This window comes from Oncorhynchus kisutch, linkage group LG7 (assembly GCF_002021735.2).
Source record: "Oncorhynchus kisutch isolate 150728-3 linkage group LG7, Okis_V2, whole genome shotgun sequence".
Lineage (NCBI taxonomy): Eukaryota > Metazoa > Chordata > Actinopteri > Salmoniformes > Salmonidae > Oncorhynchus > Oncorhynchus kisutch.
In genome coordinates, this window is record NC_034180.2 from 43493386 (window position 1) to 43506578 (window position 13193).

General features: G+C 41.7%; 2 protein-coding genes across 2 annotated transcripts in view; both read left to right on the top strand.

Moving 5' to 3' along the window:
• The window catches only part of LOC109894646 (membrane-bound O-acyltransferase domain-containing protein 2), an 81027-nt gene extending 74227 nt beyond the window's left edge, over nt 1-6800 (top strand). Inside the window, exons 12-13 of the mRNA XM_020488274.2 lie at nt 1144-1295; nt 2327-6800. Coding sequence (XP_020343863.1) covers nt 1144-1295; nt 2327-2513 — 339 coding nt within the window. The 3' untranslated portion in view covers nt 2514-6800. The remainder of the gene's footprint in view (nt 1-1143; nt 1296-2326) is intronic.
• A 250-nt stretch (nt 6801-7050) lies between these two features.
• LOC109894644 (kinase D-interacting substrate of 220 kDa B) overlaps nt 7051-13193 on the top strand; it is a 103459-nt gene continuing 97316 nt past the window's right edge. The window contains 1 exon segment of the mRNA XM_031829153.1: nt 7051-7223. The gene's annotated coding sequence lies outside the window, so the exon portion shown is untranslated.

Genomic DNA, 13193 nt, shown 5'->3' on the forward strand with positions numbered 1-13193 from the left:
AGCAGGGTGATGGACAGGGTGTGTGTAGCAGGGTGATGGACAGGGTGTGTGTAGCAGGGTGATGGACAGGGTGTGTGTAGCAGTATGATATGGACAGGGTGTGTGTAGCAGTATGATATGGACAGGGTGTGTGTAGCAGTATGATATGGACAGGGTGTGTGTAGCAGTATGATATGGACAGGGTGTGTGTAGCAGTATGATAGAGACAGGGTGTGTGTAGCAGTATGATTGATAGAGACAGGGCGTGTGTAGCAGTATGATTGATAGAGACAGGGCGTGTGTAGCAGTATGATTGATAGAGACAGCGCGTGTGTAGCAGTATGATTGATAGAGACAGGGTGATGGACAGGGCGTGTGTAGCAGTATGATAGAGGCAGGGTGATGGACAGGGGATCATCATTGTGAGCGTAGGAGAGACAGAAAGGCCCGTGGGAGACAGATGGTGTCCCTAGATAAACTCCACATCTCCTCGACACTCGGCTGCATTCTCCATCACATCTAGGAATAACACAGTCATAAGCTGTAATGATAAACAACTAGATGTTACGATTCCCTATCTGGAAGTATACACTTTGCACTTGCTCACTTTCCCTCATGGATTAACGAAAGCATTGGATTGGTGTCAGCACAGGCTCCTATGGTAGTTTTCATCTGTGTGTGTTAAACCAGTTCTTTTTTACAAACCACAAGGCGGCAGTGAAGTGAGTGCAAACCTTGGTGAAGAACGGTAGTGAATCGCAACGCAGCCACGATATCCCGAAAATTAATTTCAGAAAGATAAAACTCTAGATTCATATTGATACTAAAATGCATTCTAAACACTGGTCATGGGTGAGCTATGCAGTAATGATGGCTGTCCAAGTTGATTGCTTCTGTTCATGTAGTATAAAGAACTGGGTCAGTCAACTTCTTGTTAGGAGTTAGTTTATAATGGCTACAAGAGGCCATTTAAGTCTGAAAGCTGATTTGTGTTGACTTGTTCCTGGAGATGTAACTGTGCCTTCACTAATGGGCCCATCTTCTCTAACCTCCATTGCGTCTTCTCTGATTCATGCGATCCTTATTGTTACTTTCTGTATCTTAAAACATTATGTTGCATTGACTTTCAGTTATTCACAATTTCTTCCTGTGGCTCACTTCCAGCTAAGACACAACATCAGACCCTACTTCCTGGGTTCAACGACACACAGGAGCATCTACGATGTCATCACGTGGGCGGGGACTCAGATCGCCATCTGCTACACGGTGGTGCCATTCGTTCTATTGGCCGTTGGGCCGTCACTCAAGTTCTACAGGTGAGTGGCATTACTGATATTCCACATGCTCTACCAGCTCTTCTGAAATGTAATACATACACATGTAAGAAGTTATGTTATATGTAACAATGTATAGTCAACACAGTGTAACTTTATTGATAGACTACAAATGTTCATGGCTGGGTCCTAGGAAATGTGGGAAGCACCACTAAGTTCAAAACCCCTGTCATTCTTAGTGATTTTTTTTCTCTCTCCAAATGCCAGTTTAACAATGCAGGCAAATGAGTAAGGCACAGACAGGGACACGGCACAGACAGGGACACGGCACAGACAGGGACACGGCACAGACAGGGACACGGCACAGACAGGGACACGGCACAGACAGGGACACGGCACAGAGAATAACCTCCGTTCCACTTTCTTTGTGGCATCCGTCAGCGTCAAACTGTTAACGAGACAGCTTAACGACTAGAAGACCGGGACGATTGACGGGGAGAAATACAGGGGCTATATGTGATCAGGGCACTTCAGTGAAATAGAAGCACACCTACGGTGTCATTTTGCGGAAGGTTGTTAAATCTGCCAGGCTGAGAGGCATATAAACCCCAGTTATTAAACAGGAGAGTTTTAGTGGCTGGCTGGCTGCTTGAATGGAGGGAGGGAGGGAGTGAGACCTAGTCCGAAGCCATGAGGTGGCTTGAGGACATGGTCTTCTGTTTTAGGGTTTAATGGTCCACTGTGCTGCTGACCGGTGTGGACTTTAATAATCCCACAGTCACAAATACACTGACTGTTGGTACATAGCGGGCAGGATTTTCTTTCCCATTAGGATTAGCTAGAATAACTTGTCAGGACTAGTTCACCCATAATGATTACAAGCCATTTGTATTCACAGGGACTTTTTGTGAACTCCTCTGGAATCTTTACGCTACATAGAAAACTCTCCTTGGCCTGTTCTTTCAGGGGCTTAGGCCTGGATGGTGGTTATGTGACATGCATTTGTGAACAGTGCTATACGGAGCGGATGACATCTTCATTGATTCACTGATTGATTGATCCTCTCTTTCCAGGTCATGGTACTACTGCATACACATAGCCTGCCTGGTGCTTGTGTTAGCCCTTCCAGTCAAGCCCCGGCACCTCCGTATCAAGGAGGAGCAACAGCAGCAGAACAGCCTACAGGGGGGGTTGACTGAAGACCACAACAGCCACTCCATCACAGACAACAACTGCAACCAGAAACACAAAGCCACATGAGACCTAGGAGGATGCCCCTCCCCCCCCACACCTCAGCGCTCAAACAACCGGCACAGAGAGAACAGAACTCTGCTCGAACACTGAGACAAAGTGCGGCAATTCTTTGAGACCACAAAGAACCCAAAAAATTGACAAGAACACCGGCATAACCGACAATAACAAACACAAATAACAACAACAACCCGTCAACCCTGCCAGTAGCGAGGAAAGACCGCAAATCATGTTTTGGAGAAATGAGAGGAAATGTGAGGAATGGATAGAGAGAGGTATCTGAGGGCCACCAAATGGCTAGGATCTAATGAGCGAAAATAATGACATTAGCGATGATGCTAACGGTGCAATGCTAATCGACAGAATGGCGAAGACTCTGAAGTTGCCTTAAACCCTCTATGTACTACGAGCAGGTTAGCGGCCAGGCTAGGTGCATATTCTGCAGGGTGAGAATGGTTGTGTTGAGGGGAGATCTTGTGGTGTTGGGAAATGAAGCAGTTGTAGTAGGACCTCCGCCATGTAGAGGGCGCTATACAGGCTAGTCAGACATGTATCTAGAGGGTTTTTGTCACTATCCGAAAAGGATGTAACCTCTACTAGAAAAAGAGGCGTGGTAGAAAAATGAGAGAAATATATGAAAGAAATATAACTTTTGTCTGATGCCAACTCCAAGCAGGCCGCCTTAGGATCTTCTAAGCATTGTTTGATTACTGTCACTTTTGTTTAATTTTTTTTCATATCTGCTGCTTTTTTGGAATGATACTCCTTCTATAGAAATGTGGGTGCATTACAAAATAAGTTGTATTCACGGTGACTGTTGATTTAGATTAATTGTTTTTAAGGGCTTTTTTGACATGGGTTTAATTTCCTACTGTAATTGATTACACACTGTAGGTTTCCTCTAGGTTCAGATGTCTTGCCTGCCTCTGTAGCATCCGTTGCAAGTTCAGTACTGTTAAAGTGGTTTGAAATCTACGACTATGTTAGATTTACTTTCTGAAAAGTTACTTAAATAAAAATCTCCCTCTATTAGTTTTTGAATCCATAGCCTCTAAATGAAATGCAACCAACTGTATTGTGACCATACTGTATGAGTAATCAGATATAGGATGTGATGATTAATATCACAATAACTGAACCTTAACTGTAAAGTAAATGATGTTTCTAAAGCTACAGAGCTACACTGTAGTCCAAATGAAGCTGGCTTGGATGTGTCTGAATTACCTTTCAGTAACACTAAAGGTTGGGCAATATGTGTTTGACGTTTGGGAAACCTACTGTATGTAATATTATTTGGGAATAATGGAAAGAATTAACATTTTATGTTTCAAATTTTTATTAATCATATGTACAGGATACACATGGTATACACCATCCAACGAAATGCTTACTTGCTTAATGCTTAATTCTTATGCTCCAATTATGAAGCATAACTCGTATGCTCAATTGTTTTGTGACCCCCTTAATAAACAAAATCATATTCCAAGCCATATCCCAGACATAAGCCACAACCCAAGAGGTTCCATCATTACTGTAATCACTGGGGTAAGAACCACTGGGCTAAGAGATACATCTGGTGGGTTCAACCAACTCTTCTATGAGGGGGGTGTTTATTGTGGTGCAGAGGACCGCCCATGAGCATATCCTACGCGCGTTCTGGTTAAGGTTCGACAGCACCCTGTTTCTGCAGAGGTATGGACAAGGGCGTACTGGGACGAGAAATCGTCCATGGCATTTCTAACACTCCTCGAGGTCCCCACACCGGCCCATTTCTTTCCTTGAAGTCCCCATTGTTAGCCAGATAATTGTCATTTTGTGCAACAACAAAAAAGTTACACAGGCCCACTGGGCTTTAAATGGACCAGCCCATCTGGCAGTCCGCCCCTGGGTATGGAACATTCCATTTCATACAGTGCAGGCAGCCATTTAACATATTTTTGACCATACAGCATTTATTAGATGGTAAGACTTGGATTAGTACCGTAGTACAACCAAAATGGCAGCCAATGAACCAGTTTTGGGAGCTTTCTTTTGTGATCATGAGTAACAATGCAGCAGATTTGTGTTTTCCAATGTAATCTCCATCTTGTTTTTCTAACATGTGCATACTCCTTCCATAAATTGTGTATTTATGTGATTTTTCTAGATGTTCACGTGGTCTATGAGTCTATTTGTAGCCAAGGCGTAATGCCTGATGAAAGGAAAGGGATGCTACCTTTACCAACTAGTTGAAAGTTGCACTGCATGGCCACCCAAATCTAGCCTGGTTAAACTAGACTGAACACTATGCTCGCAATTGTTTGTGCAACATTGTGTGGTTTATCCAGGCTACCCCAGACCAGCAGATAAATCCAAACTGCTCCATATGTCCAAAGTGCCAAGTCATAAACGGCCCATATACCTATGTGAAAATATCATTGTTATTTTTGTGTCTAGAAAGAACTTAACGGAAGATTTGTATAAGTCCTTTGAAAAAAAAAAACTGATTTTATGTCGTCAAATAAAAAAACTTTTTTTTAACACTAATGCAGAGATTTAAAACCAGAGAGTCTTCTCACTCTCCTTCTTTTGCACTTTTGATAGGAATGTGAGTGTGGAGAGTGTGGAGAGTGTGGAGAGTGTGGAGAGTGTGGAGTGCTACACCGGGAAGTTGCCAGGGAAATGCAAGGGGGAGAAGGCAAAAGGGATGGGGATTCACAGCGTGGATAGAAATATTTTATCCTCATGGGATAATTTGACAGGGATGTGTTAGGGAGCATCCCAATAGTCCTACATGGCTTCCATTCCTTGTCTCCTTCCCTTCATCCTCACTAGTCTGAAAGTATAGGCCCGGTGAAAGCACTATGGTAGAGCTCTACCATTGATACCAGCCAAGCGTTCACAAATCCAGTTATTTTAAATTGGTTTTGATGGAGGAAAGAAGATTACGCCACTTTGGACTATTTGAGATACACCATAAAAAGTGTCCGCCTCTGACCCTCTAGGTCTCTGGAAAGAGAGCTTGGAAAATGAGACTGGTTCAGGAGCACAACGTCACTGGCCTGCACCTAATCAGAAGCACAGTGGAAATGAAAAAGCTTGAAATCTGGGTCTAAGAGATCCCTCTCATTTCCCAACCTAAAACAAAGAAGAATCCTCTGCTTTATGTGTTTGTGTGTGAGGGAGGTTCTGTATATTTGTCACATTTGTCCCTTTATTAAACTTGGAAGCATTTGTTTTGAACAGTCATGTCTATGGTAAAATGCAGAGTTTTGGAAATGCATGAAAGACGCCACACATTTGTCTGATCCCACCGTCTGCAACCATCAGTGGACAGGACCACACGACTGCTAATAATACTTATGTGTCAGTAAACATGGCTCTATAGCAGTTCTGGATCATATTTGGAATATTTCTCAAGTCCTCTCCCCGGCATTAGCTATCATTATTCAGTAGATTGTATAATGCAAATGACTCTTATTCCAAGAATCCAGACATTGGGATGTGTTGATGATATCAAATTGTATCTGTCACGCTTCATAGACAACCCCGGTGTAGACTAACAGTGAAATGCTTACTTACAGGTCCTTTTCCAACAATGTGGAGTTAAAGATTAGATTTTAAAAATATATATATAATAGAAATAGTGACAAGGAATAAATAAATACACAATGAATAACCAATTGTATAATTTTTTTCCAATGCCTTTCTGTGCATCTTCACTTCAGCTGAGGAGGAGATTTGTGAGTGACCTTTCTACCCTTTACTGTTTACACTGCTTGCTTTCCAGTTTGTGCTAGCATTCTTAAAAGTTAGTTCATTTGGATTTACATTTTATTGGAGGATCTTTCTAATCTACTATACACTGACCTGGTTTTGAGAAGGTTGAGGAATATTCAGTCTCCTATTCTGCCATTGGTTTTTTAAGATTTGTTTTGCTTTAGTTCACTTCCAATGCCACGTGTGAAATTAAAATAACAGTCATACCAAATTTGCCTTTCCTGAATTCACCTGGCTGTTGTTTAGGCTATCTTTGTTTAAATAAGAGTATCATTTTTAATAAATGGCTTTATTTATTTATTATTCACGAAACGTGGGGGTGGTGTCAAGTTGGTCACTTTTGTCAACACTGTGAAGCACTGACCACTTTTATACTTTCTTGTAATAAGGCTTTCTTTGTAACGGTCTGTGGCTGTTGTCCCCAACAGCCGATGGGCCGATGTAGTTTTGTTTGGTCTAAATGTTTCAGTTATATATCTTGACTGTGTTGATGTATGTTTCTTGGCAGTAGCCTACTGATTAAACCAGCTGATTATATACGTTTCGTGGTCATTTTTAAAAATTGGTTATGCAATGTAATGTAGGCATATCAATTAACTAGATTACATGGTAAGGCAGGCCAGTGTTGAACAACACACTTCTAGCCTTGAACAACGATAGATGAGGCGGTGAAACTTTGACCCGTAAGGTAAGCGCGTACTGCGGCTGCGTGCACCGTGCAGCTGTTGACACTTTTTTTTGCAAACTTTTTACCATGTCACGCCTTCACTGTAATAGTAGGCGGAGATTTGACAAGCCACTCAAATCGTCAGATGTTCTTAGCTAGTTTAACATGCCTGAAAAGTACAAGATGGTTGTGGTGTCAAAACAGTCAAACTGAACTTTGGAAAGTAAAAAAAGGAAGCACAGGGTAACCCAGCTTGGACGAGGGGACGCTGTATTGTTTATTACTCCTAAAAGGTAAGATTCGAAGCAACCTGGGTGTTTGTGATTAGCAAGCATGGTAGCTAGTTAGCCTCAGCAGGATTTTAGAACCCCTTCTGTCTATGATATTAGCGATGCTGGCAGCACGAGGGCAGATTCTTTCCCCTCCAAAATAAGAGTCCCCTATAAAGACATACTATATGTATACACACACATATATATGTATGTATGTATGTATGTATGTATGTATGTGTGTGTGTGTGTGTGTGTGTGTGTGTGTGTGTGTGTGTGTGTGTATATACACACACAGTACCAGTCAAACGTTTGGACACACGTACTCATTTCCGGGGTTTCCCTTTATTTTTCTACATTGTAGAACAATAGTGAAGACATCAAAACTGAAATAATACATAGAATCATGTAGTAACCAAAAAAGTGTTGAACAAATCAAAAAATATTTTATATTTGAGAATCTGCAAATAGCCACCCTTTGCCTTGAGACAGCTTTGCACACTCTTGGCATTCTCTCAACCCGCTTCATGAGGAAGTCACCTGGAATGCATTTCAATTAACAGGTGTGCCTTGTTCATTTGTGGAATTTCTTTCCTTCGTAATGCGTTTGAGCCAATCAGTTGTGTTGTGACAAGGAAAGCCCTATTTGGTAAAAGACCAAGTCCATATTATGGCAAGAACAGCTCAAATAAGCAAAGAGAAACGACAGTCCATCATTCCTTGAATACATGAAGGTCAGTCAATATGGAACATTTCAAGAACTTTGAAAGTATCTTCAAGTGCAGTCTCAAAAACCATAAAGCGCTATGATGAAACTGTCTCATGAGGACCGCCACAGGAATGGAAGACCCAGCTTTACCTCTGCTGCAGAGGATGAGTTCATTAAAGTTACCAGCCTCAGAAATTGCAGCCCAAATAAATGCTTCACAGAATTCAAGGAACAGACACATCTCAACGTCAACTGTTCAGAGGAGACTGCGTGAATCAGGCCTTCATGGTCAAATTGCTGCAAAGAAACCACTACTAGAGGACACCAATAATAAGAAGAGACTTGCTTGAACCAAGAAACAGGAGCAATGTACATTAGACCGGTGGAAATTTGTCCTTTGGTCTGGAATCCAAATTTGAGATTTTTGGTTCCAACCGTTGTGTCTTTGTGAGACGCTGTGTGGGTGAACGGATGATCTCCGCATGTGTTGTTCCCACAGTAAAGCATGGAGGAGGAGATGTGAGGGTGCTTTGCTGATGACACTGTCTGGGATTTATTTAGAATTCAAGGCACACTTAACCAGCATGGCTACCACAGCATTCTGCAGCGATACGCCATCCCATCCAGTTTGGGCTTAGTGGGACTGTCATTTGTTTTTTCCACAGGACAATGACCCAACACACCTACAGGCTGGGTAAGGGCTATTTTACCAAGAAGGAGAGTGATGGAGTGCTGTATCAGATGACCTGGTCTCCACAATAACCTGACTTCAACCAAATTGAGAGTGAAGGAAAAGCATCCAACAGGTGCTCAGCATATGTGGAAACTCCTGTTGGAAAAGCATTCCAGGTGAAGCTAATTTGAGGAAATGACAACACTGTGCAAAGCTGTACCAGTCAAAGTAGCCACCCTTTGCCTTGATAACACCCTTGAATGTGTAGGTGTGTTCAAACCTTTGACTGGTACTGTATATATATATACAGACACAGGATTATGTTTATTCTGTTTGTGTGAAGCAGGATGTGAAGTCTGGCACCACCTGATGCTGGGATGTCCCTCCTACCATTTAATTTGCTCTTCAGACTGTCCATCAACTCCATAAATGTCACAGCCACTGACAACACATACATGCCTTCGGAAAGTATTAAGACCCCTTGACCTTTTTCACATTTTGTGACTTTATAGCCTTATTCTAAAATGTATTATATGAAGAAAATAAATCCTCAGTAATCGACACACAATACCCCATAATGACAAAGTGAAAAGGTTTTTTTTGTGTAGCAAATTTATTACAAATAATAAACAGAAATACCTTATTTACATCAGTGCCTCTGTTTGACATCATGGGAAAATCAAAAGAAGTCAGCCAAGAACTCAAACAAATTGTAGACCTCCACAAGTCTGGTTCATCCTTGGGAGCAATTTCCAAACGCCTGAAGGTACCATGTTCATTTGTACAAAAAATAGTACGCATAAACACCATGGGACCACGCAGCCGTCATACCTCTCAGGAAGGAGACGTATTCTGTCTCCTAGAGATGACTGGCATCATGAGGCAGGAAATTTATGTGGATATATTGAAGCAACATCTCAAGGGATCAGTCAGGAAAATAAAAGCTTGGTCGCAAACTTGACCCCAAGTATACTTCCAAAGTTGTGGCAAAATGGCTTAAGGACAACAAAGTCAAGGTATTGGAGTGGCCATCACAAAGCCTTGACCTCAATCTCATAGAAAATTTGTGGTCAGAACTGAAAAAGAATACAGCCTATGTACAGAGCAAGGAGGCCTACAAACCTGACTCAGTTACCAGCTCTCAGTAGAAATGGGCCAAAATTCACCCAACTTATTGTGTGAAGCTTGTGGAAGGCTACCCAAAACATTTGACCCAAGTTAAACAATTTAAAGGCAATGCTACCAAATAATAATTGAGTGTATGTAAACTTCTGGCCCACTGGGAATGTGATGAAAGAAATTCAAGCTGAAATAAATCATTCTCTCTACTATTATTCTGACATTTCACATTCTTAAAATAAAGTGGGGATCCTAACTGACCTAAGATAAGGAATTTTTACTAGGATTTAATGTCAGGAATTGTGAAAAATTGAGTTTAAATGTATTTGGCTAAGGTGTATATAAACTTCTGACATCAACTGTATCTTCTGCAGCCCTCATCCTCCACATACAACACCCGTTCTGCCAGTCACATTCTGTTAAAGATCCCCAAAGCACACACATCCCTGGGTCGCTCCTCTTTTTACTTCGCTGCAGCTAGTGACTGGAACGAGCTGCAACAAACACTCAAACTGGACAGTTTTATCTCAATCTCTTAATTCAAAGAATCAGACATGGACACTCTTAATGACCGCTGTGGCTGCTTGCATGATGTATTGTTGTCTCTTCCTTCTGTCCTTGTGACATGTTTTGTGCTGCTACCATGTTGTGTTGCTACCATGCTGTGTTGCTACCATGCTGTGTTGTTGTCTTAGGTCTCTTTATGTAGTGTTGAGTTGTCTCTCTTGTCGTCGTAATGTGTGTTTTGTCCTATATTTATATTTTATTTATTTTTAATCCCGGCCCCGCAGAAGGCCTTTTGCCTTGGTAGGCCGTCACGGTAAATAACAATTTGTTCTTAACTGACTTGCCTAGTTAAGTAAATAAAATAAAAACATTGTAATGCAGAAGGAGAGAGTGGTTTCATCGCTGTAGCACGTTTAGAGTTGGATTTATAGCCAGTAATCTAAAATAATATTTTAATAAATATTTTCATCTTTTTTTCTCATATTTGTACTGTGTTCTTGAGCTTGTGTCTTCAAAAGTGACAAAACTAAATACGCTAGACATGGTGGCATGTTTTTGTGTCTGATAATTATGTGAGAAATGGCGGTGGAAATTATGCGCAAATATAGATATAATAACCATCATATTGAAGTAAACTTGTAGTCACGCAATGACTTGTTTTGTGGTTCTCCCACTATGACTTGGGAAACCATCCAATTTGTTAGGCTACAGATGAAATAAATGATGAACTTCACAGGGTGGTGAAAGTGCAATTTTTGTGGGGGACAAAATCATCAGCACAGTTAAATGCGATGGAAACCCATTTTAAATAGTATATTTTATTTGCTACATGGGAATTTAACCGCAAAAGTTATTTTTCTGTGCACTACTTAGTCACGCACTGCTTTTTATCCGCAACAAGTCAATTTGATGGACACACATCTCTGGTGGAAAATGTGCATATTGTTTTGATGCAGATGTAAGAATATTTGCATGAAAATCTGTTGCCAATTGGGATGGAAACCAAGTTATTCTTTCAGTGAAATACAGAACCGTTAGAACGGGTTGCAACCCTAAGTCTAAATATTGCTGTTACATTGCACAGCCTTCAATGTTATGTCATAATTATGTAAAGTTCTGGAAAATGAATTACGGTCTTTGTTAGGAAGAATGGTCTTCACACAGTTCGCAACAAGCCAGGCGACCCAAACTGCTGTATATACCCTGACTCTGCATACACTGAACGCAAGAGAAGTAACACAATTTCAGGCACCGCATTGATTATATGCAACGCAGGACAAGCTAGTAAAACTAGTAATATCATCAACCATGTGTTTGTTAACTAGTGATTATGTTAAGATGTATTGTTTTTTATAAGATATGTTTAATGCTAGCTAGCAGCTTACCATGGCTCCTTGCTGCACTCGCGTAACAGGTGGTCAGCCTGCCACGCAATCTCCTCGTGGATTGCAATATAATCGGCCATAATCGGCATCCAAAAATGCAGATTACCGATTGTTATGAAAACTTGAAATCAGCCCTAATTAACCGGTCGACCTCTAGCTCCTACAGTTTTCAGCTTAGGATCACGTGTACTCCTTGAAAAACATTTCAGTGTAGAGCCCTGCCATTATATAGCCTAGTCTACTATGATTTTTTTACACCCCCTTTTTCTCCCCAATTTCATACTATCCAATTGTTAGTAATTACTATCTTGTCTCATCGCTACAACTCCCATATGGGCTCGGGAGAGACGAAGGTCGAAAGCCATGCGTCCTCCAAAACACAACCCAACCAAGCCGCACTGCTTCTTAACACAGCACGCATCCAACCCGGAAGCCAGCCACACCAATGTGTCGGAGGAAACAGCGTGCACTGCGCCCGGCCCGCCACAGGAGTCGCTGGTGCGCGATGAGACAAGGATATCCCTACCGGCCAAACCCTCCTTAACCCAGACGACGCTAGGCCAATTGTGCGTCGCCCCACGGACACCCGGTCGCGGCCGGCTACGACAGAGCCTGGCCTCGAACCCAGAGTCTCTGGTGACACAGCTAGCGCTGCGATGCTACTATGATTCTTAATTTATATGTTACGCCTTGACCCAATGAAGAAATATTTCTCTGTACAAAGGCTGTATTCAGGCTATATTTCTCTGTACATAGGCAGTATTCAGGCTATATTTCTCTGTACATAGGCAGTATTCAGGCTATATTTCTCTGTACAAAGGCAGTATTCAGGCTATATTTCTCTGTACAAAGGCAGTATTCAGGCTATATTTCTCTGTACAAAGGCAGTATTCGGGCTATATTTCTCTGTACATAGGCTGTATTCGGATACATTTTATTCTAAGCTGTTTGACCCTTGTCCCTCTGCTGTTCCAGAAATAAGACCTTGTTGTGAGCAACACATCCCATGGAAACGTATCCTCAGCAGTTTCACCTCCACAGACAGGCTATAACGAGCTTACTGGTTACATTTAGAGATCTTGGAACTTAATCTCTCCCGCCAGCAGTGCACACATAGCAGAGGTATGAGGTTGATGTCGGGAGATAGTCTTAAGGATTTTGGCAATGAGGCCCTTTATCTACTACCCCAGAGTCAGATGAACTTGTGGATACCATTTCTAGGTCTATGTGTGCAGTTTGAAGGAAATTGCTAGTAGAGAATAGAGGTCGACTGATTAATCGGAATGGCCGATTTATTAGGGAAGATTTCAAGTTTTCATAACAATTGGAAATCGGTATTTTTGGGCGCCGATTTTGACGATAAAAAAATAATATATATATATATATATATATATATAAAAAAATGTATACCTTTTATTTAACTAGGCAAGTCAGTTAAGAACACATTCTTATTTTCAATGACGGCCTAGGAACGGTGGATTAACCGCCTTGTTCAGGGGAAGAACGACAGATTTTCACCTTGTCAGCTCGGGGGATTCAATCTTGCAACCCTACAGTTAACTAGTCCAACGCTCTAACCACCTGCCTCTCATTGCACTCCA